We start from the raw sequence: 23,418 nt of genomic DNA on the forward strand, positions 1-23,418 counted from the left end.
GGACTTGGACCTTCCTAAACATTCTGCAGAACTTTTAGGCTCTAGAGTAAAAGAAAAGACCCGGCTCGCTCCTGGCACCGGTTCTTTATGGTACATAAAAAAAGAAAAGGAATTCTTTCCATATTGTTCTTAAGACGGTGCTCTAGAGTATTGCAGGGATGTTCCTGGAGGATGGAAACATGTAACATTGAGAACAATGTGAGCGAGTGGAGAGTCTATAGATACATCCAAAAACTGTCGGAAAGCCGCGACTGCACGATGGCAGCGAGTACAGGATATGCTCCACTGCCTGGAGGGTGTTCTGTGCACTGGAAGGAAAACTATGAGAATTTAGACTTTATTCTCAAGAAACCTTACTACGAAGATCAAGGAGGGTCAATATGTGGTGATCTGAAAGTTCTCGCTTTGCTCCTTGGGCAGCGAGGAGGATACACGGAGTCCCCATGATTTGTGTGTGAATGGGGCAGTCGGGATAGGACCCAGCACTGGAGTCGGCCAACGATATTATCTTTGCAACCTGGAGTTAAGAACATAATTGTGAAAAGGTTTATTGATCCCCTTAAAGTTCTCCGGCCATCGCTCCACATTAAGCTTGGACTGATGAAGCAGCTAGTGAAAGCTTTACCGAAAGAAGGAGAGATAGTCAAGTACCTTTGTACAAACGCAGGGGAGTAACAATCTCGATTGCAGGGATCGCAACAGTGGCCAGGCACAGGTGTACAGGGGGCTCACCGACCTCAGCGCTTTTTTCAGCTGGATGTGCATCCGAAAGCACGCATCCAACTGAAATACATTGCAGCACAGAGACCCGTCGGGTCCCTGCACCCAATTAAGGATATGAATATTCATTTTTTCCCCCCTCCCATAATCCCACCTCTTTGCACAGAAGCCGGTGCTGAGAGGTGAGCAGGATTATGAGGGTAGGGAGCAGAGAATATTCATGTTCTTTAATAGCAGCACACGTGATCAGCCAGCAGCCGGCTTCCTGCAACTGCTAGGAGGTCATGTGTGCCACTATTAATGAATATGGATATTCACTGCTCCCCATGCCCATAATCCTGAGGCGTGTGCAGCAGCAAATGTGGAGGCAGCTGACCACGTTGTAAGTAGGTGCGCATGACAGTGACGTCATGCACTGCGTCATTTACATGCTAAGGTCAGTTGCTGGCATGACAGCATCAGAGGAGGACTCCGGGGGAGCAAATGAAAAGTGAATATAATAGTTTGAGGTTTCTCTGTGTGCAGCGCGATGGGGGATCATATTACCAGGATGCGGCCGGGATAGTGGGATATGCCAGGATGGAGCCATGATGGGGACATATACCAGGATGGGGACATATACCAGGATGAGGCTATGATGGAAACATAAATACCATTCTGGGACTATGATGGGGATATATGGGTGGGGACATGATGGGAACATACAGTACAGACCAATCGTTTGGACACACCTCACCTCTAGAACTGTTAAGAGGAGACTTTGTGCCGCAGGCCTTCATGGTAAAATAGCTGCTAGGAAACCACTGCTAAGGACAGGCAACAAGCAGAAGAGACTTGTTTGGGGTAAAGAACACAAGGAATGGACATTAGACCAGTGGAAATCTGTGCTTTGGTCTGATGAGTCCAAATTTGAGATCCTTGGATCCAACCACCGCGTCTTTGTAGAAAAGGTGAATGGATGGACTCTACATGGCTGGTTCCCACCGTGAAGCATGGAGGAGGAGGTGTGATGGTGTGGGGGGGGCTTTGCTGGTGACACTGTTGGGGATTTATTCAAAATTGAAGGCATACTGAACCAGCATGGCTACCACAGCATCTTGCAGAGGCGTGCTATTCCATCCGGCTTGCGTTTAGTTGGACCATCATTTATTTTTCAACAGGAAAATGACCCCAAACACACCTCCAGGCTGTGCAAGGGCTATTTGACTAAGAAGGAGAGTGATGGGGTGCTACGTCAGATGACCTGGTCTCCACAGTCACCAGACCTGAACCCAATCGAGAGGGTTTGGGGTGAGCTGGACCGCAGAGTGAAGGCAAAAGGGCTAACAAGTGCTCAGCATCTCTGGGAACTCCTTCAAGACTGTTGGAAAACCATTTCCGGTGACTACCTCTTGAAGCTCAAGAGAATGCCAAGAGTGTGCAAAGCAGTAATCAAAGCAAAAGGTGACTACTTTGAAGAACTTAGAATAAGAGACATATTTTCAGTTGGTTCACACTTTTTTAAGTATTTCATTCCACATGTGATAATTCATAGCTTTGATGCCTTCAATGTGAAGCTACAATTTTCAGAGTCATGAAAATAAAGAAAACTCTTTGAATGAGAAGGTGTGTCCAAACTTTTGATCAGGAGGGGTCATATATACAAGGATATAGCCATGATGGGACATATGCCAGGATGGGTCATGACTGGGACAGATACCAGGATGGGGCCAAAATTTAAGTCTATTGTAAAAAACATGTTGAAACATTTCAAAAAGTTGAGTAGTTTAATGAATTTGAAGATACATGTTTTACATTTCCATTTGGACGACTTTCCTGAAAACCTCAGTATTTAGAGGAAAGGAATAAAGGGAAAAGGAAAAGGAGCAAGGATTAATTTCCAATATAGTTACATAATTACAGAGGTTGAGAAAAGACTCTGGTCCATTCAGATCAATCTTCCTCCACCAATTGTATATTTTGTCACTAAATCATTTATAACAATGTTGTGTACTGAGGAAATCATCCTGCCCTTTTATAAAGTTGTAAAATGAATGTCCAATAAATTTATATATAACACTAGCTGTACTACTCGGCTTCGCCCAGGTTAATAACTGCTGTTAACAAAATAGTATGTATTAGCAAAAATTTATTGTGTGTGTTTTAGGGCGATTATGTGGTGAGGTCGGTGTATGTGTGGTGAGATGTGTGCTGAGGGTGGTAAATGTGTTCAAGCCCGTGGTAGTGTGTGGCGCATTTTGTGTGTTCATATCCCAGAGTGTGGTGAGTATCCCATGTCGGGGCCCCACCTTAGCAACTGTACGGTATATACTCTTTGGTGCTATCGCTCTCATTCTTTAAGTCCCCCTTGTTCCCATCTGGCAGCTGTCAATTTGCCCCCAACACTTTTCGTTTCACTTTTCCCCCATTATGTAGATAGGGGCAAAATTGATTGTTAAATTGGAACGCACGGGGTTAACATAGGACCCGGCGCTGCCCGGGATAGTCACTGTCTCTCTGTTTCTCTCCCATTTTCTGTCTGTCTCCCCCTCTGTATATATCTCTCTGTCTCTCTCTCTTTGTCTGTCTGTCTCTTTCCCTGTCTGTCTCTGACTGTCTCTGTCTCTTTCTCCATCTATCTCTTTCCCTGTCTGTCTATCTATCTCTTTCCCTGTCTGTCTATCTATCTCTGTCACTTTCCCTGTCTGTCTCTTTCCCTCTCTTTCCCTGTCTGTCTCTTTCCCTCTTTTTCCCTGTCTCTTTCCCTCTGTCATTTTCCCTATGTCTGTCTCTTTACCTGTCTCTTACCCTGTCTGTCTCTTTCCCTCTCTTTCCCTGCCTGTCTCTTTCCCTCTGTCACTTTCCCTATGTCTGTCTCTTTGTCTGTCTCTTTACCTGTCTTTGTCTGTCTCTTACCCTGTCTGTCTCTTTCCCTCTCTTTCCCTGTCTGTCTCTTTCCCTCTCTTTCCTTGTGTCTGTCTCTTTGTCTGCCTCTTACCCTGTCTGTCTCTTTCCCTTTCTTTCCCTGTCTGTTTCCCTGTGTCTGTCTCTGTCTCTTTGTCTGTCTCTGTCTCTTTACCTGTCTGTGTCTGTCTCTTAACCTGTCTCTCTCTTTCCCTTTCTTTCCCTGTCTGTCTCTTTCCCTGTCAGTCTGTCTCTTTGTCTGTCTCTTACCCTGTCTATGTCTGTTTCTTACCCTGTCTGTGTCTGCCTCTTTCCCTGTCTGCGTCTGTCTCTTTCCTTGGCTACATTGTGACACGCCAACATTCCATATAAGGGCGTGGCTGCGCATTCTTCTGAAGTTCTGGCTGCACTGTGACTCCCAGCTCCATTCGCTTTAATGGAGGCAGGTTTTTTAGCGAATAACTGTAAAGCGCGGGGTTAAAATTTCCCCTCAAAACATAGCCTATGACGCTCTCGGGGTCCAGACATGTGAGTGTGCAAAATTTTGTGGCTGTAGCTGCGACGGTGCAGATGCCAATCCCGGACATACACACACACACACACATACACACACACACACACACATATTCAGCTTTATATATTAGATTGTGCACATTTTTGGCTAAAATAGAGATTTTTCTTCTTCATCTCGCTTGTACATAATTTCACGAGCAATTTGTGCAAAGTCTATAGGAGATGGTTAAAAATAGAAGTGTTTTTTTTGTAAATCAGAAAACAAGAATCAGTCATTAGATTTGAAACAATTTTCATAAATTTGTTTTATGCACGCCTGTGTTTTCATATCCATACTACACATATTAAGCTAATGACATTAACTCCTCATTACAGAAAATCAACAATTGTCACTGAACAGATGGAGAGTATTAATGCCTTTTTGATATGAATATGGAATATATACTGTATCACATCTACAAATAAAACATTATAGCAGTTATATTCTTGTACATAGGGGGCAGTATTATAGTAGTTATATTCTTCTACATAGGAGCAGTATTATAGTAGTTATATTCTTGTACATAGGGGGCATTATTATAGTAGTTATATTCTTGTACATAGGGGGCAGTATTATAGTAGTTTTATTCTTGTACATAGGGGCAGTATTATAGTAGTTATATTCTTGTACATAGGGGGCATTATTATAGAAGTTATATTCTTGTACATAAGAGCAGTATTATAGTAGTTATATTCTTGTACATAGGAGCAGTATTATAGTAATTATATTCTTGTATATAGGGGCAGTATTATAGTAGTTATATTCTTGTATATAGGGGGCAGTGTTATAGTAGTTATATTCTTGTATATAGGGGGCAGTATTATAGTAGTTATATTCTTGTACATAGGGGCAGTATTATAGTAGTTATATTCTTGTATATAGGGGGCAGTATTATAGTAGTTATATTCTTGTACATCGGGGCAATATTATAGTAGTTATATTCTTGTACATAGGGGCAGTATTATAGTAGTTATATTCTTGTACATAGGGGCAGTATTATAGTAGTTATATTCTTGAACATAGGGGCTGTATTATAGTAGTTATATTGTTGTACATTGGGAGGAATAGTTGGTCCTGATTCATGAGGGTATTTTTTTTTTTAAAAGGTCGTAAGTGATAATTAGTGATGAGTGAGCGTATGTGATTGAGTATTGTGTGGGTTCTTGATTTCCTGGTCTGTATATTCTCTGTATCATTTTTCCAGAAGGAGAGAGAAATTCTCGTCCCTGGATCTCCTGGGATGATCTTCGGGGAAAATGCTTGATTTCCCCCTTGACTTCCATTACACTCGCGCCCGTCCAAGCATCCAATCTCCTCTATTCCAGTACTGATCACTTGAGCAGTTTAGTGCTCGCTCATCACTAGTAATAATCTTTTTATAATACTTACATTCTATATTACTCAACATTGGGCAATAAATAGAAACTTTGGCTGCACAGAAAATGATTTCTAATGATTTACATGCAGAGTTTAGTTTTTCTTGCAATGTTTACTTTTTTTGGGTTCTGATCAGTTGTTTGGCCCCGGATTGCTGTGCGTCTTTGTCGTCTTTATCGTGTTGTTGTCTTTGTTGTGTTTGTTGTCTTTGTCGTGTTTGTTGTCTTTCTCGTGTTTGTCATCTTTGTCGTGTTTGTCGTCTTTGTCATCTTTGTCGTCTTTGTCATCTTTGTCGTCTTTGTCATCTTTGTCGTCTTTGTCATGTTTGTTGTCTTTGTCGTATTTGTCGTCTTTGTCATGTTAGTCGTGTTTGTCATCTTTGTCGTATTTGTCGTCTTTGTCATCTTTGTCGTGTTTGTCATCTTTGTCGTATTTGTCGTCTTTGTCATCTTTGTCGTGTTTGTTGTCTTTGTCGTCTTTGTCGTGTTTGTTGTCTTTGTCGTGTTTGTCGTCTTTGTCATGTTTGTCGTCTTTGTCATGTTTGTTGTCTTTGTCATGTTTGTCGTGTTTGTCATGTTTGTTGTCTTTGTCATGTTTGTTGTCTTTGTCGTGTTTGTTGTCTTTGTCGTGTTTGTCGTCTTTGTCATGTTTGTCGTCTTTGTCATGTTTGTTGTCTTTGTCATCTTTGTCGTGTTTGTCATGTTTGTTGTCTTTGTCATGTTTGTTGTCTTTGTCGTGTTTGTTGTCTTTGTCGTGTTTGTCGTCTTTGTCGTGTTTGTCGTCTTTGTAGGGACAGCTCAGCACTTTTCTCCTTCCAGCATCGCCCTTCACCTCTGCACCTTTAAACAATTCCACTTTAAACAACGGAGATGAAAAAAGAACATTGTGCATAATTGTGCAAACTAAATGTATCGATCCGTAGAAAACCTATAAATCCAAGCTAAAGCATCCTCAATAATGGCCGTCAATACTTAGATTACCTCCACCTCAATGTGCAGCTGCAGGGAAATGCAAAGTTCAATCTGATACATGAGTAACCTTAGTATGCCGCCATTTACACGGCGCATCAAACGCCGCCATTCACACTGCGCATCAAACGCCGCCATTCACACTGCGCATCAAACGCCGCCATTCACACTGCGCATCAAACGCCGCCATTCACACTGCGCATCAAACGCCGCCATTCACACTGCGCATCAAACACCGCCATTCACACTGTGCATCAAACGCCGCCATTCACACTGCGCATCAAACGCCGCCATTCACACTGCGCATCAAACGCCGCCATTCACACTGCGCATCAAACGCAGCCATCCACACTGCGCATCAAACGCCGCCATTCACACTGCGCATCAAACGCCGCCATTCACACTGCGCATCAAACGCAGCCATTCACACTGCACATCAAACGCCGCCATTCACACTGCGCATCAAACGCCGCCATTCACACTGTGCATCAAACGCCGCCATTCACACTGCGCATCAAACGCGGCAGGTATTCTGCCCGGCTTGTTCACTAGTGAACCCCCAGCTTCATTTATTCCAGGTAAAGCCATTCTCTTCCTATGAAGGGTCTCAGGATTTCCAAATAATGGAAAAAAGGAAACCAGTGTCAAAATGTGACTGGAGTTCAGCAAACGCCCCCGAAACGCCCAACGCCATCTGCTCAGACCCGAAAGGGAAGGTGTCAGCAGAAAAGCACCTATTGCTTCAATTAGGATTTTGCATTAAATGCATTTTTTATTTCAATGTTGTAAATGTTTTTTTTCACATCACAATCATTATTAAAATACAAATAATAATAGAAATACAATAATATTAGAATATTACAAATCTTGTATATATTTTCACACCGGGCACTGCGACTTTTGCAGACTCTAATTTCCTCTTATTTCAAGAAATTATAATGGACATTAGCCACAATCTTCAGATCCCGACCTTATCTTTTACATTGAAGCATCTAATGAGCATGTGCACACGTCATTGGAAAGGGAGGGTGAGGAGGTGAGCTGTGACATCAAGTATAGATCTTAGGTATGTAGAGGTTTTGTCAATGATTGAGGAGGAGTAGGAGGTGAGCTGGGATATCATCTATTGTGAATGGTGGATCCTGTGTTATCTACTGTATATAGAGGTGTAATCAGTCATTGTACAAGAGAAAGAGGAGGTGAGCTGTGACATCACCTATTGTGATTGGTGGATTCTGTGTTACCTATTGCATTTAGAGGAGTCATTGTACAGGAGGAGGAGGTATGCTGTGATATCACCCATTGTGAATGTTGGTTCCTGTGTTATCTACTGTATATGTTACAGTCATTGTACAGGAGGAGGTGAGCTGTGACATCACCTATTGTTTATAATGGATCATGTGTTATCTACTGTATATAGAGGCGCTATCAGCCATTGTACAAGAAATGAGCTGTGACATCACCTATTATGAATGGTGTGTCCTGTGTTATCCACTGTATATAGAGGTGTTATCAGTCATTAAACAGGAGGAGGTGAGATGTGATATCACCTATTATGAAGGGTGGATTCTGTGGTATCTACTGTATATAGAAGTGGTATCAGTCATTGTACAGGAGGAGGAGGTGAGCTGTGACATCACCTATTGTGAATGGTGGATCCTGTGTTATCTACTGTATATAGAGGTGTCATCTATAATTATACAGTAGGAGGTGAGCTGTGATATCACCTTATGTGACTGGTGGATCCTATGTTATCTACTGTATATAGAGGGTGTCATCAGTCATCATACAGGAGGAGGTGAGCTGTGATATCACCTATTGTGAATGGTGGATCCTGTGTTATCTACTGTATATAGAGGTGTCATCAGTCATTATACAGGAGGAGGTGAGCTGTGACATTGCCTATTGTGAATGGTGGATCCTGTGTTATCCACTGTATATAGAGTTGTTATCAGTCATTGTAATGTCGTGGCATCCCTCTCACTGGACGGTACTGTTGGACCTGCTTATACACAGGTGTCATTGGCCTGTCCACATTAGGACCAACACAACTTTCACAGTCTCACAGATCCACAAGCGCCTGACCCTACAGGCGTGCCGATTCCATTATGGCCAAGCACTCACCTTGGCCAGCAGTCAATCACCCTCAGTGGCTTTGGCTTTCCACTCCAAGTCAGTTTTAGAGGTAGATTTTACTCTTCTGGTGTCACGCTAGGTACGAAGAAGTACCTAGTAAATGACTAAAGGGAAGGGAAATCCTGTATCAAGGGTGGGGGGAGATGGTGACCACTGACCAAACCTACCGCTGGTCCCTGGGGTCCCTCAGCATCCTAGATAGGTTCCTCACCTATTCACCGAGCCGGATACCTGACCCTAAGTATCCCTAATGCTGGACCCTAAATAGGGAACGGGTGGGATGAGCTCTTCATCAACCCCACTAAATGCTAAAGGAAGACACAAGGAGGTCACACGGGGGAAAATGCATGAACTACTTATCCACAGATGACACAGGTAGAAGTTCAGCAGATTTGTCAGCAACGATATCACAAAGGAGTTCAAGCCACCTGCTTGCAACCAAGGCTTGTATGAACTGAATAATATCACCAGCACCAGTCCAGGGAAGAAGGCAGCATTTAAGCACAAAGGAAATAATGATAATCAGCAGCTGGGTGGAAGGAGAACTCAGCTAGGTCCTAAAGGGGAAGAGATGAAAACCCAGCAGGAAAGCTAGCTAATACAATGAATACTGGCAGCAGGAACAATAGAAAGTCAGGGAGATTTTTCCACAGCCAAACGCTGTGACCTTCTATTGCCAGAAACTACATGACTGTCTGTCACCCTTGGCAAACCTATTGTAACTTGGAAAGAGCCAATGGAACAGGGCTCCTCAACTGATCCTAAGACTGGGGACCCTGGGCTGACCTTTATCCTGACGGTGGACTTAACGGTAGTCAGGGTCGAGCCTAAAACATGGTCCTGTCTCCTGTCCTGGCCCCAATGACTATGTGCGGACAAGTCGGGGGATTGACCTGGACGAAGCTCCCAAAAACTCCATCAAAACAGAACAACAGACGGGGGCAAACAAGGTGTATGGGTAAGAGCACAAAGAAAAGGAGGTAGTTGAAACAACTGACAACAATCATAGCAGATAGCAGCAGTAGTAACAAAACGTTCTCTCTGCTCCCAGGCTAGCTCCTAACTGAATAGAATAACCAGCAACAAGTCCAGGAAGCAGAGGGATAAAATCCCAGCTGGAATGTGATTAACTTCTGCCAGCTGACCAGTCTACTGCTGCTCCAGAGGAAGCATTAACCCTTAATGTGCCTAAAGGAAAAAACTATGTTTAAAGTGCATGGTCCAGATGGTAAGGTAAGAGCAAGCCCTGAGCCTATACATGTGATACCCATGACACAGGAGTGGCCAGTCCTTTACGCACGGCAACAACCTGAGGCAGCACACCGGTACAGTGTATGCGCCATACCTCATCTCCATGCATGGATGTAACTATGATGGAAGCAGTGGTTACAGTCAACTGTGCCATGGAGCCTAAGGGGCCCGAAAGGGCACTTTGACCAGTATGAGGAAACAAACACTATTGGTGGGGATTTGGCATTGGGGCGCAGGAGCCCATTTAAGCCAGTGCCTAAACATCTATGGCTATCTTAGGTTCCGTTGCAATCACCTGCTGCTCAATCTTTCACGTGCCCCCACAGCTCCAATCAGCCCGATATATTTTTGTCCATCACATACTCGTAGATTTTCACCCATCCAGAAACCGTCTGTGCAAACTTGTCTGGAAAATGTGTTTCCCGAGAACAACACACGCAGAGTATTAAGGCCGCTTTACACACTGCGATATCGGTCCCGATATCACTAGTGTGGGTACCCGCCCCCATCTGTTGTGCGACACGGGCAAATCGTTGCCCGTGCCGCGCAACATCGCCCAGACCCGTCACACATACTTACCTGCCTAGCAACGTCGCTGTGACCGGCGAACCGCCTCCTTTCTAAGGGGGCGGTCCGTGCGGCGTCACAGCGACGTCACAGCAGCGTCACTGAACCGCCGCCCAATAGCAGCGGAGGGGCGGAGATGAGCGGGACGTAACATCCCGCCCACCTCCTTCTTTCCGCATTGTGGCCGGGAGGCAGGTAAGGAGAGTTTCTTCATTCCTGCGGCGTCACACAGAGCGATGTGTTCTGCCGCAGGAACGAGGAATAACTTCGTTACTGCTGCAGTAGCGATAATCGAGAATGGACCCCCATGTCACCGATGAGCGATTTTGAACGTTTTTGCAACGATGCAAAATCGCTCATAGGTGGCACACGCAACGGCATCGCTAATGCGGCCGGATGTGCGTCACCAATTTCGTGACCCCAACGAGATCGCATTAGCGATGTCGTAGTGTGTAAAGCCCCCTTTAGTGCAAAAAGAAATATAAGTGCCAAGACAGAAGTAAATGTGGCAAAAAACGGCAACAATTTGGAACATTAATGAGCACGAACCGAGCCAACAAATATGGTGGTACAGTCTCATACAAGAAGGGTTAACATTAGTTAAAAATGTCTGAAAAATGTCTAAATTGTTGCGTTTGAGACATTATAGAAATTGAAAAGAAAACAACACTTGAGAATACTTTTTTTTCCAATCGATTAAATACACTGTATCAATCTAAAAAATTCTGCAAACACAAAGCGCCTGCACTACCTCAAGCCGCCACTAGGGCAACAGTGAGTCTTACTTCCTGTACTCTACATCGCCCCTCAGTGGACAGCTTTATATAAAACACATAAAATGGGCAAAAAAAATTGTGAACCATGTTTCCCAGTAGACTTATATGATGATAAGAGCTTCATACTAGCTGGGAGCTCTTTATATCTGCTATATTTGGAAAATTGGATAACAGTGCCACTTAGCAAACCCAGTGCTGAACTATGGAGCGTTTATCAGATCTGGAGTCATTGTTTTTCTCATTCCCTCGTGTCAATATTTCCTGTTGGATCGAGAGCAATAAAGCGCTGTGGCTAATGACCTGCGGAATATACTGCAGCCGAGGAGTCCGACTGTAACAGAAAATTAAAAATAAATTCCATTTGGGAGCCAATGATCCTTATTCTCCAGCCGGGCGCCCCGGACCCCCCTCCAGATACTAATCCATAAAGCGGGAAAGTGACATCTCTCTGCAGCCGCCACGGATACAACATTCTGCAGAAAGTAATATTTACGCAGCAGCGATTACCAACGACGGGCGTAAAAAGCGTGAAATTTAATTGTGTTCTGTTCTAAAGCAGACGCCGTGTCACGGACTTTTTCACTGCGACTCCACAAAACATTTCGCCCCTCGTTCATCTCAGCCAAAATTGAGCCGATGACATTTTGAATATTTAGCTCCTTCCCGTCTCCCCGCGGACAGATCCTCTCCGGAGCCTTCTGCATTTCTCGTCTGCTAATTTAACGACGGCCAAAGACAAATTAACCCCTCGTAACCCACGGGGGGTGAAGGAACGATCCTCATAATTCAGTCTGACCGTCCTGTATGCTCGAAGGCAAAGTGAGGATTAAGGAATGAGCTCAAGACATTGGGGGGAAACGTCTTAAATCCGGCTTAGATAAAGTTAGTCTGAACCTAAGGTGCCAGATTTATTCCGCTGTTTGATTTGGCGCATGGCAGACGTCTCCCTCTTTTACATCACCTCTTGGCTGATTTATTTTAGTATTTTGCACCTAAAATCTGCTTTTGCGATTTGCTCTACCCATGTCTAGATTTGCTGCGACCTGGAAAGTATATTGCAAATCAATGAATTTTCTTGTTCGCTCAAAACATGCAGCAAATACATAAAATGTTCCAAAAACCAGGTGCATCAACCAGTCTGTAACCGGCGCAACAATGTTACTAAATCTGACCCATCGTATGGCTGTAACATGCTAATGGTGGATTCCTTAGCGATGTATCTATTGTATCATATAAAGAATAGCCTCAATGATTACACACCTGCAGGTCACCTATAGGCAATGTATCCAGATGTAGCAGAGCTGAATATGTCACTAGCTGCAATTCTCTCCATTGCGTAATCATAGGCAAACGCCAAATTCACCCTGCTACATCTGTACATGACCTGATCTCACTCCTGTCTGGCTTTTATCAGCCTTGCCGCAAGGGAGCTCAATGATATCCGCAGTTACAGCGAGGAGCTAAGGGTTAAAGATTTGGGCACAATCTGACGGACGAGGGGCAAGAATTATTTTTCAACACAAAGTCCATTTTTTATTGCCCCTTTTAGGAAATGATCTTTCTTGAAGAAAGTCTTATTCATCTTTCCCAATTTGGATTTGGACACTTTTTTTTAGCCATTTTTCATCCACTTTATGGAAGATATTTAACTTTAGACTCAAGGAGCTTCTTAGACTCCAGGTCAAGACGCTGACAACCCCAGCAGAGGAATCGTTTACTATTTTGTTGTCGGAATTTTTTGCCAAGTAAAAAATCAAATTAGTACAAAATTTTTGGATAAGAAAACATCAAGGAAGTCCAGTCTCTTTTTGAAGACTTCAATGGACGTCGTCATAAAGAGACCGGACTGATATCTGTCTGGGATGGTTTAGTGACTCCTACAATGACCCTGGGGGTCCCGTCCATCTCCACCATTCTATGATTCTATAAGGACCCGTGCCCACAAATTGGCATAAAACTGGGGACTCACCACCGAGAAGTTTTGTGCAGTGCAGTTATTTCCACTGAAGTTGCAGCTTTTTAACATCTCAGTCAACTGGTGCCCAGTCCGGTTTACTATTTCCAGCATGTTAGCGGCGGGGTAGACTAAATCCGACTCTCTGTGGCCATCCCGGTCCTTTGGGGGGAGTCCGGTCAGGTTGGCCAAGTGGTAAATATCGGCATCGGAGAGAGCCGAGTGCCGAAATCGGTTGATGTTACAAATGGTGACAGCTGGGAAAATAATTTCACTGGTCACTTCCTCGTCCACCGAGGTGATATGGGGGTGTTCAAGGTAATACAAGGCACACTTTGCTGCCTGGTAGAGGAAAAATAGCAAGGATGCACAAAATGCCAGTGCCCACAGGCTTTGCTTGATGCCCAGTCTACCAGTCCGGAAGATGTGCCGCAGTCCATGAAGAGTACTGGTGCTGGCAAAGCCGGGTAAGTCCTGGGTAGCGGGTGGAACCTCATCTCCAATCAAGCTTTCCCGTTCTCCTTCCTCTTTTTCCTTCTGGCTCTCATCCTCGTCTGCAAACTTGATCTTGCAGACTATCTCGATGGGCATTGGCAATCAAGTTTTCGAGAAACAGGGCTTAGGGGGGTCTTCAAAACCCGGAGTAACCCCTGCGCCCCGTTCCCCTAAATATGTCCCAGATCACTCCAATTCCAAAGCACTTTTGCAGGATAGGGAAAGGCAAGAAAAATAAAAATCCTCTTCTTGTCTCTGGTTTCTTCTTTCTTGAAGATTTATAGCCACAATCTGGAGAATCCAAGCAATATGAAAAGACTGATTAGAGGAAAGCAGGGCAAGAAGGAGCAGGAGGCTTTTCCGCTCCTAAGAGCTGTTCAATTCTGCACGGTCCTTCTCCGCTTTAAGGTTTCTCTCCCAGTGACTTTGCTTATCTCGGCGAGCACAGCTGCGAGAGGGATAAAAATCTTGTCTTCTTTCCTGCTTTCGCTCCCAGCATAGGCAGCAAGCATTTAAACAAGTGCTAAGACAATCCCCTGTCTGAGAGATGGAATGGGATCCCCATATCACAAGAGAGGAGGAGGAGGAGGACGGGAGGGGAATGAATATGTGTGATGGAGCAATAGAAATCTGAATGAAATGCCTTGAGCAGCGCTGGGCAGTGAGGAGCAGCAGGCGGAGGCTGCACTGTGCTCCCGGCTGATGGCCACACTTGTTTGAATAACAGTCCTGGTGATTCTCCGCTGTCACTGGTGGCTGCAAGGGACGAGCCAAAATCCTACTGGTCTGTGCTCTCAGCGACTGGCCGGGTGCAGCTCGGCCGTCCCGCCATTATTATTAATAATAGGAACCAAAGGGATTGGCTAAGTAATAATATTACTACTAATAATGTAACAATCCTAATTCATCACAACAACCATAGAATAAGATTAATAATAATAATTAAAATAATAGTAATAATAATAGCAGGGTGGCTCAGTGGTTAGCACTATATGGTGGCTCAGTAGTTAGCACTGCAGTTTTACAGCGCTGGGGTCCTGGGTTCAAATCCTACCAAGGATAACACTGCAAGGAATTTGTATGTTCTCGCCGTGTTTCCTCCGGATTCTAAAGTCTCCGCCCACATTCCAAAGACTGATAGATTGTGAGCCCCAATGGGAACAGTGACAATCACATCTGTAAAGCGCTGTGGAATTAATGGCGCTATATAAGTGAGGGAAATAAATAAAGACATCATAATAATGACATTCATATCAACACAATAATGCAGACAGTCTTTTCACATATTAATTAAAAATGACACTATAATGATAATTTAATGCTCTATTAAAATTGACATTTTATTATCAATGGTACAAGTTATGATTTAATAATACAAATATTACTAAAAATAAAAATTATTATAATTCTTATTAAATATTTCTATTTTATTGTTATTCTATATTATACAGTTAGGGCCAGAAATATTTGGACAGTGACACAAGTTTTGTTATTTTAGCTGTTTACAAAAACATGTTCAGAAATACAATTATATATATAATATGGGCTGAAAGTGCACACTCCCAGCTGCAATATGAGAGTTTTCACATCCAAATCGGAGAAAGGGTTTAGGAATCATAGCTCTGTAATGCATAGCCTCCTCTTTTTCAAGGGACCAAAAGTAATTGGACAAGGGACTCTAAGGGCTGCAATTGACTCTGAAGGCATCTCCCTCGTTAACCTGTAATCAATGAAGTAGTTAAAAGGTCTGGGGTTGATTACAGGTGTGTGGTTTTGCATTTGGAAGTTGTTGTTGTGACCAGACAACATGCGGTCTAAGGAACTCTCAATTGAGGTGAAGCAGAACATCCTGAGGCTGAAAAAAAAGAAAAAATCCATCAGAGAGATAGCAGACATGCTTGGAGTAGCAAAATCAACAGTCGGGTACATTCTGAGAAAAAAGGAATTGACTGGTGAGCTTGGGAACTCAAAAAGGCCTGGGCGTCCACAGATGACAACAGTGGTGGATGATCGCCGCATACTTTCTTTGGTGAAGAAGAACCCGTTCACAACATCAACTGAAGTCCAGAACACTCTCAGTGAAGTAGGTGTATCTGTCTCTAAGTCAACAGTAAAGAGAAGACTCCATGAAAGTAAATACAAAGGGTTCACATCTAGATGCAAACCATTCATCAATTCCAAAAATAGACAGGCCAGAGTTAAATTTGCTGAAAAACACCTCATGAAGCCAGCTCAGTTCTGGAAAAGTATTCTATGGACAGATGAGACAAAGATCAACCTGTACCAGAATGATGGGAAGAAAAAAGTTTGGAGAAGAAAGGGAACGGCACATGATCCAAGGCACACCACATCCTCTGTAAAACATGGTGGAGGCAACGTGATGGCATGGGCATGCATGGCTTTCAATGGCACTGGGTCACTTGTGTTTATTGATGACATAACAGCAGACAAGAGTAGCCGGATGAATTCTGAAGTGTACCGGGATATACTTTCAGCCCAGATTCAGCCAAATGCCGCAAAGTTGATCGGACGGCGCTTCATAGTACAGATGGACAATGACCCCAAGCATACAGCCAAAGCTACCCAGGAGTTCATGAGTGCAAAAAAGTGGAACATTCTGCAATGGCCAAGTCAATCACCAGATCTTAACCCAATTGAGCATGCATTTCACTTGCTCAAATCCAGACTTAAGACGGAAAGACCCACAAACAAGCAAGACCTGAAGGCTGCGGCTGTAAAGGCCTGGCAAAGCATTAAGAAGGAGGAAACCCAGCGTTTGGTGATGTCCATGGGTCCCAGACTTAAGGCAGTGATTGCCTCCAAAGGATTCGCAACAAAATATTGAAAATAAAAATATTTTGTTTGGGTTTGGTTTATTTGTCCAATTACTTTTGACCTCCTAAAATGTGGAGTGTTTGTAAAGAAATGTGTACAATTCCTACAATTTCTATCAGATATTTTTGTTCAAACCTTCAAATTAAACGTTACAATCTGCACTTGAATTCTGTTGTAGAGGTTTCATTTCAAATCCAATGTGGTGGCATGCAGAGCCCAACTCGCCAAAATTGTGTCACTGGCCAAAGATTTCTGGACCTAACTGTATAACAATACTGAATGCATTACTATTTGTTTGTTTTTATTATTATTATTATTATTATTATTATTATTATTATTAATAATAATAATAATAATAATAAGTGTTATCATTCATATTAATATTAACAGAAGAAGCAATAAAACACATATACATTTTTATTTTGGCTTAATGTAAACATTATATAATAATACATAAATAATAATAATATACTATTATTAGTAACCTGTGTGAAGCTCATTGTGCGCCTTGAGTTGATGATGATGATAATTATTGTCATTACTAACAAGCTAAACTGCACACTTGTATCTGTTTTCAAGTATAAATAAAATGTAAAAAGCTATAAAGTAATTACAAGTATCAGCTGTATCAGTTTTAAATTTGTACTCACACCTGTAAATGGATATGTCTGTCACCAACTCCTATTAACATTTTTAACATATTTGTTTTTACGTTGTTCTATTGTTAAAACCTCTGCAACTGAGGTGGGAGGTATCTCAGGATCAGTAATGTAATGTATGTACACAGTGACTGCACCAGCAGAATAGTGAGTGCAGCTCTGGAGTATAATACAAGATGTAACTCAGGATCAGTAATGTAATGTATGTACACAGTGACTGCACCAGCAGAATAGTGAGTGCAGCTCTGGAGAATAATACAGGAGGTAACTCAGGATCAGTAATGTAATGTATGTACACAGTGACTGCACCAGCAGAATAGTGAGTGCAGCTCTGGACTATAATACAGGAGGTAACTCAGGATCAGTAATGTAATGTATGTACACAGTGACTGCACCAGCAGAATAGTGAGTGCAGCTCTGGAGTATAATACAGGAGGTAACTCAGGATCAGTAATGTAATGCATGTACACAGTGACTGCACCAGCAGAATAGTGAGTGCAGCTCTGGAGTATAATACAGGAGGTATCTCAGGATCAGTAATGTAATGTATGTACACAGTGACTGCACCAGCAGAATAGTGAGTGCAGCTCTGGAGTATAATACAGGCAGTAACTCAGGATCAGTAATGTAATGTATGTACACAGTGACTGCACCAGCAGAATAGTGAGTGCAGCTCTGGAGTATAATACAGGCAGTAACTCAGGATCAGTAATGTAATGTATGTACACAGTGACTGCACCAGCAGAATAGTGAGTGCAGCTCTGGAGTATAATACAGGAGGTAACTCAGGATCAGTAATGTAATGTATGTACACAGTGACTGCACCAGCAAAATAGTTAGTGCAGCTCTGGAGTATAATACAGGAGGTAACTCAGGATCAGTAATGTAATGTATGTACACAGTGACTGAACCAGCAGAATAGTTAGTGCAGCTCTGGAGTATAATACAGGAGGTAACTCAGGATCAGTAATGTAATGTATGTACACAGTGACTGCACCAGCAGAATAGTGAGTGCAGCTCTGGAGCATAATACAGGAGGTAACTCAGGATAAGTAATATAATGTATGTACACAGTGACTGCACCAGCAGAATAGTTAGTGCAGCTCTGGAGCATAATACAGGAGGTAACTCAGGATAAGTAATATAATGTATGTACACAGTGACTGCACCAGCAGAATAGTGACTGCAGCTCTGGAGCATAATACAGGAGGTAACTAAGGATAAGTAATATAATGTATGTACACAGTGACTGCACCAGCAGAATAGCGGGTGCAGCTCTGGAGTATAATAAAAGATGCAGCACGGTGGCTCAGTGGTTAGCACTGCAGTCTTGCAGAGCTGGTGTCCTGGGTTCAAATCCCACCAAGGACAACATCTGCAAGGAGTTTGTATGTTCTCCCCGTGTTTGTGTGGGTTTCCTCCGACACTCCAAAAACATACTCATAGGGAACCTAGATTGTGAGCCCCAATGGGGACAGCATTGCCATTGTATGTAAAGTGCTGTGGAAATGAACAGCTATATAAATTAATAAATATTATTATTATTATATTATGTAACACAGTGTAAGTAATGTAATAAATGTACACAATGACTCTACCACCAGAATAGTGAGTGCAGCTCTGGAGTATAATACAAGAGGTAACTCCGGATGAGTACAGGATCAGTAATGTAATGTATGTACACAGTGACTGCACCAGCAGAATAGTGAGTGCAGCTCTGGAGTATAATACAGGATGTAACTCAGGATCAGTAATGTAATATATGTACACAGTGACTGCACCAGCAGAATAGTGAGTGCAGCTCTGGAGTATAATACAGGAGGTAACTCAGGATCAGTAATGTATGTACACAGTGACTGCACCAGCAGAATAGTGAGTGCAGCTCTGGAGTATAATACAGGAGGTAACTCAGGATCAGTAATGTAGAGTACACAGTGACTCCACCAGCAGAATAGTGAGTGCAGCTCTGGAGTATAATACAGGATGTAGCTCAGGATCAGTAATGTAATGTATTTCCGTATGCCCCCTGTGACGTAGTTCTGTATATAATCTTGGTCTTGTAGATATGATGGATTCATTCTCAGTACAGAGAAGATGGAGATCACTGACACAATCCCTGGGCCGGGATGACGCTTCTGCCGATGGAATTTAAACAATATACTTGTGATTGAGTTAATTTAGTTGTGGATTTTAATCAATTGCATTTAGTGAGGATGAGCGGCTCGGGGGCCGGGATTGAGTGCTTGTGTTTGCACTTATCAGGAATGATATAGATCCACCTAATAGGAGGCTGATCTGCAAGTCACGCCGGTAAATCCATTATTCTCCCCCATCCATGATCTCCGTTCTGTTACATTTCAGCTCTCACTGCCCCTTTAATTGCAGATTTATTACCATTTGTCAGTGCCCGTGCCAGTCATTGGGTGTTAGTTGGTGTGTACAATGCCCAACACTGTCGTCTTTCTTCATGCCAACCATCTGTGCCAGCCTCACTGAATGCTTCTAGATATGTTTGTTTTCTCAACAGGGGCATAGTGTTATAAGATGGGATATCGAAGGGTGATGATCGCACTTATATAGTGCAGATTGGCAGTGCCAGGATCCTGAGACTGCCCGTGCAATGTGAATACGGCCTGGGCTGGGACACAGGGGGATGGCGAGAGGAGATATGCCATGCAGGATCTCTGGTAGAGCTGTGTGCAGTGGAAAATGATATTTTGATACTGACGCTCCAGATATAAAGTATTTCAGCACCAGATAATAGTAGCATTGTCCTACTGAAGTCCAGTGCTGCACAATAGTGCCAGGAGTAAGCTGTGCCCTGCAGCAAGTAAGGTCCAGTGCTAGAGGGTGGTGCCAGTCAGATAGTGAGATCCAGTAATGAAAAGATGTGCCAATCTCCAAGGAAGATCCAGAGATAGAGTACTGCCAGCCTGCTAGCGAGGTTCAGTATTAAACAATAGTGCCAGTCTGCTAGGTAGGAACAGTATGAGCGGGTAGTGCCAATGAGTAGTGATGAGCGAGCATGCTTGTCACTACTCGGTACTCGCACGAGTATCACTGTACTCGGGCTGCTCGGCGGGGACCGAGTAATCTCGCGATACTCGTGCTTTACTCGTGGTCTTCATTTCTGCATGTTGGCGCTCTTTTGAGAGCCAGCCCTCATGCAGGGATTGGCTGGCAGACCACTGCAATGCCACAGCCCTGTTAGTTGTGGAATTGCAGTGATTGGCCGGCCTGCACAGCGTCACCGAGCCTTTATATAGGCCGGCGCGCTGTGCTCTGCTCACAGCTATTCTGACAGTGAGTGTAGGGAGAGTGTCGCTGATTCAGGGAAAGCTTTGCGGCCCTTTATAGCTTTTTCAGTTGCAGGGCTGCAAACAGTGTGACCAAAAGTCCTTCTCAGGACTATTCTAGTTGTATACAGGCAGGCAGGGTATAGCCAGGTCGGCGTACAGTAGCAGAGTCCTTCTCAGGACTATTGTTGCTATATACAGGCAGGGTATAGCCAGGTCTGAATACAGGCTAGTGACCAAAAGAGTCCTTGTCAGGACTATTGTAGCAGTATACAGGCAGGCAGGCAGGCAGGGTAGTGGTGACCGTATACCAGCCTTCATATCTGGGGCTGGTGTACACAGTGTAAAACAGTCCAGATAGTGTCTGACTTGTCTGTAATTGTCGCTCCCCAAAAAAACCTGTTAGGTTATTATTGCGTCCGTGCTTGGTTTTTAAAACCGCACGTGTGTGCCTGTTGGTGGCAGCGTACAGGTGCACTGGTGTGCGTTTTTACCAAACTATTATATAACGCACAAGTGTAGTGTATAATACACGTCAGTCAGCAGTGGCTGATAGTGTCAGAGTTCTTAATTTTTGCTCCTAAAACCTGTGTTAGGTTATTATTGCGTCCGTGCTTGGTTTTTAAAACCGCACGTGTGTGCCTGTTGGTGGCAGCGTACAGGTGCACTGGTGTGCGTTTTTACCAAACTATTATATAACGCACAAGTGTAGTGTATAATACACGTCAGTCAGCAGTGGCTGATAGTGTCAGAGTTCTTAATTTTTGCTCCTAAAACCTGTGTTAGGTTCTTAGTGCGTCCGTGCTTGCATTTAAAAACCGCACGTGTGTGCCTGTCGGTGGCAGCGTACAGGTGCACTTGTGTGCAATTTCCAGAAACTTTGATATAACGCACAAGTAGTGAATATACACGTCAGCAGTGCACAGCATTGCAAAATGCGCAAGGGCATTGGCAAGGAACAAGGAAGTGGACGTGATGGTGGTGCAGGCAGAGGCCGAGGTCGTGGGCAAGCTCTAATTTCGCCACAACAAAGGGCCACATCTAGTCGCTCGCACGTCCTGTCCCAAATTCTTGGGGACCGCAGCAGTACACCGCTCTTGAACCAAGACCAGTGTCAACAGGTTGTTAGTTGGATAGCGGATAATGCTTCCAGTCAGATTGGCACCACCACAAACACTCTGTCTTCCACACGGTCAAGTGTCAGTAGCCGTGATACTGCACCGCACATTTCTGAACCTGATCCTCCTTCCTACCACCAGGCTGAGTACACGTCCTCCTCGGACATTAATGATCCCACACTTGGACACTCGGAAGAGCTGTTCACGTTTCCATTCACACATTCTGGCCTCTCGCCAGCTCATATTGAAGTGGGTCATGAGGAGATCGTCTGTACAGATGGCCAAATATTTGAGCAGCCACGTTCTCACGAAGTTGGCAACGTGTCTCAACAAGTGGTGGACGATGATGAGACACAATTGTCAGCAAGTCAGGAGGAGGAGCAGGGTGCGGAAGAGGAAGACGACGTGGTGGATGATCCAGTAACTGACCCAACCTGGCAGGAGGATATGCAGAGCGAGGACAGCAGTGCACAGGGGGAGGGAGGCGTAGCATCACAACAGGCAGTAAGAAGCAGGGTGGTGGCCCCAGGCAGAAGTCAGGCAACCGTTCCCCGGAACAACACGACGACACAAGGTGCCTGTACAAATGTTAGGTCTTCACGAGTCTGGCAGTTTTTTAAGTTGGATCCAGATGATTCAAAAAAGGCCATTTGCAACACCTGCCGTGCCAGCATCAGCAGGGGTACCAAAACTAGCAGCCTGACCACCACCAGCATGATCAGGCACATGTCAGCCAAGCACCCGACTTTGTGGGAAGTACAACAGAGTCGAGGAGCAGTGCTTGCTGATGTCACTGCTACGTCTTCGCTGGTTGTGCATGCGAGCCAATCCTCTGTCCATGCTGCCTGCGAACAAGCCTCCTCCACTCCTGCACCTGCAGTTGCCTACGCAGAAAGAACACCATCATCAAGCACGTCCTTGTCCCAGCGCAGCGTTCAGTTATCCATTCAGCAAACCTTTGAACGCAGGCGCAAATACACTGCCAACACCCCACATGCCACAGTTCTAAATGCTAACATTTCGCGACTGCTTGCGCTGGAAATGTTGCCTTTTAGGCTGGTGGAGACAGAAGCATTCCGTGACCTGATGGCGGCAGCTGTCCCACGTTACTCGGTCCCCAGCCGCCACTATTTCTCCCGGTGTGCCGTCCCCGCGTTGCATAACCACGTGTCACAAAACATCACACGTGCCCTGAACAACGCTGTTTCACCCAAGGTCCACCTAACCACAGACACGTGGACAAGTGCTTGTGGGCAAGGCCGCTACATCTCGTTGACGGCACACTGGGTTAATATTGTGGAAGCTGGGACCCAGTCTGAGCGAGGGACGGAACACGTCCTTCCCACACCAAGGTTTGCAGGCCCTACCTCAGTCAGTGTTTCACCCACACTCTACAGCTCCGGAATGTCATGCTCTTCAGCCTCCTCCTCCTCCTGCGCATCCTCATCCACTGTGCCCTCCACACCAGTCACAAGCTGGAAGCACTGCAGCACTGCCTCGGCGAAGCGGCAACAGGCTGTGCTGAAGCTAATCTGCATAGGTGACAAACCCCACAATGCAGAAGAGCTGTGGACAGCTCTGAAACAGCAGGCAGATCACTGGCTCACACCTCTGAACCTAAAGCCAGGAAAGGTCGTTTGTGACAATGGCCGGAACCTGGTGGCGGCTTTGAGGCGAGGCCAGCTGACACATGTTCCATGCGTGGCCCATGTGCTCAACCTCGTGGTTCAGCGGTTTATAAAGTCATACCCAGAGCTGTCTGATCTGCTGGTAAAAGTTCGCCGCCTGTCTGCACATTTTCGAAAGTCACCTACTGCTTCAGCCGGCCTT

At 44.4% G+C, this 23,418-nt stretch overlaps 1 protein-coding gene across 1 annotated transcript in view; it reads right to left on the reverse strand.

Moving 5' to 3' along the window:
• Window positions 1–14,703, reverse strand: part of ASIC4 (acid sensing ion channel subunit family member 4) — a 286,302-nt gene extending 271,599 nt beyond the window's left edge. Inside the window, exon 1 of the mRNA XM_075317099.1 lies at window positions 13,201–14,703. Coding sequence (XP_075173214.1) covers window positions 13,201–13,776 — 576 coding nt within the window. The 5' untranslated portion in view covers window positions 13,777–14,703. The remainder of the gene's footprint in view (window positions 1–13,200) is intronic.
• Window positions 14,704–23,418: the final 8,715 nt, after the last annotated feature.

This window comes from Anomaloglossus baeobatrachus, chromosome 7 (assembly GCF_048569485.1).
Source record: "Anomaloglossus baeobatrachus isolate aAnoBae1 chromosome 7, aAnoBae1.hap1, whole genome shotgun sequence".
Lineage (NCBI taxonomy): Eukaryota > Metazoa > Chordata > Amphibia > Anura > Aromobatidae > Anomaloglossus > Anomaloglossus baeobatrachus.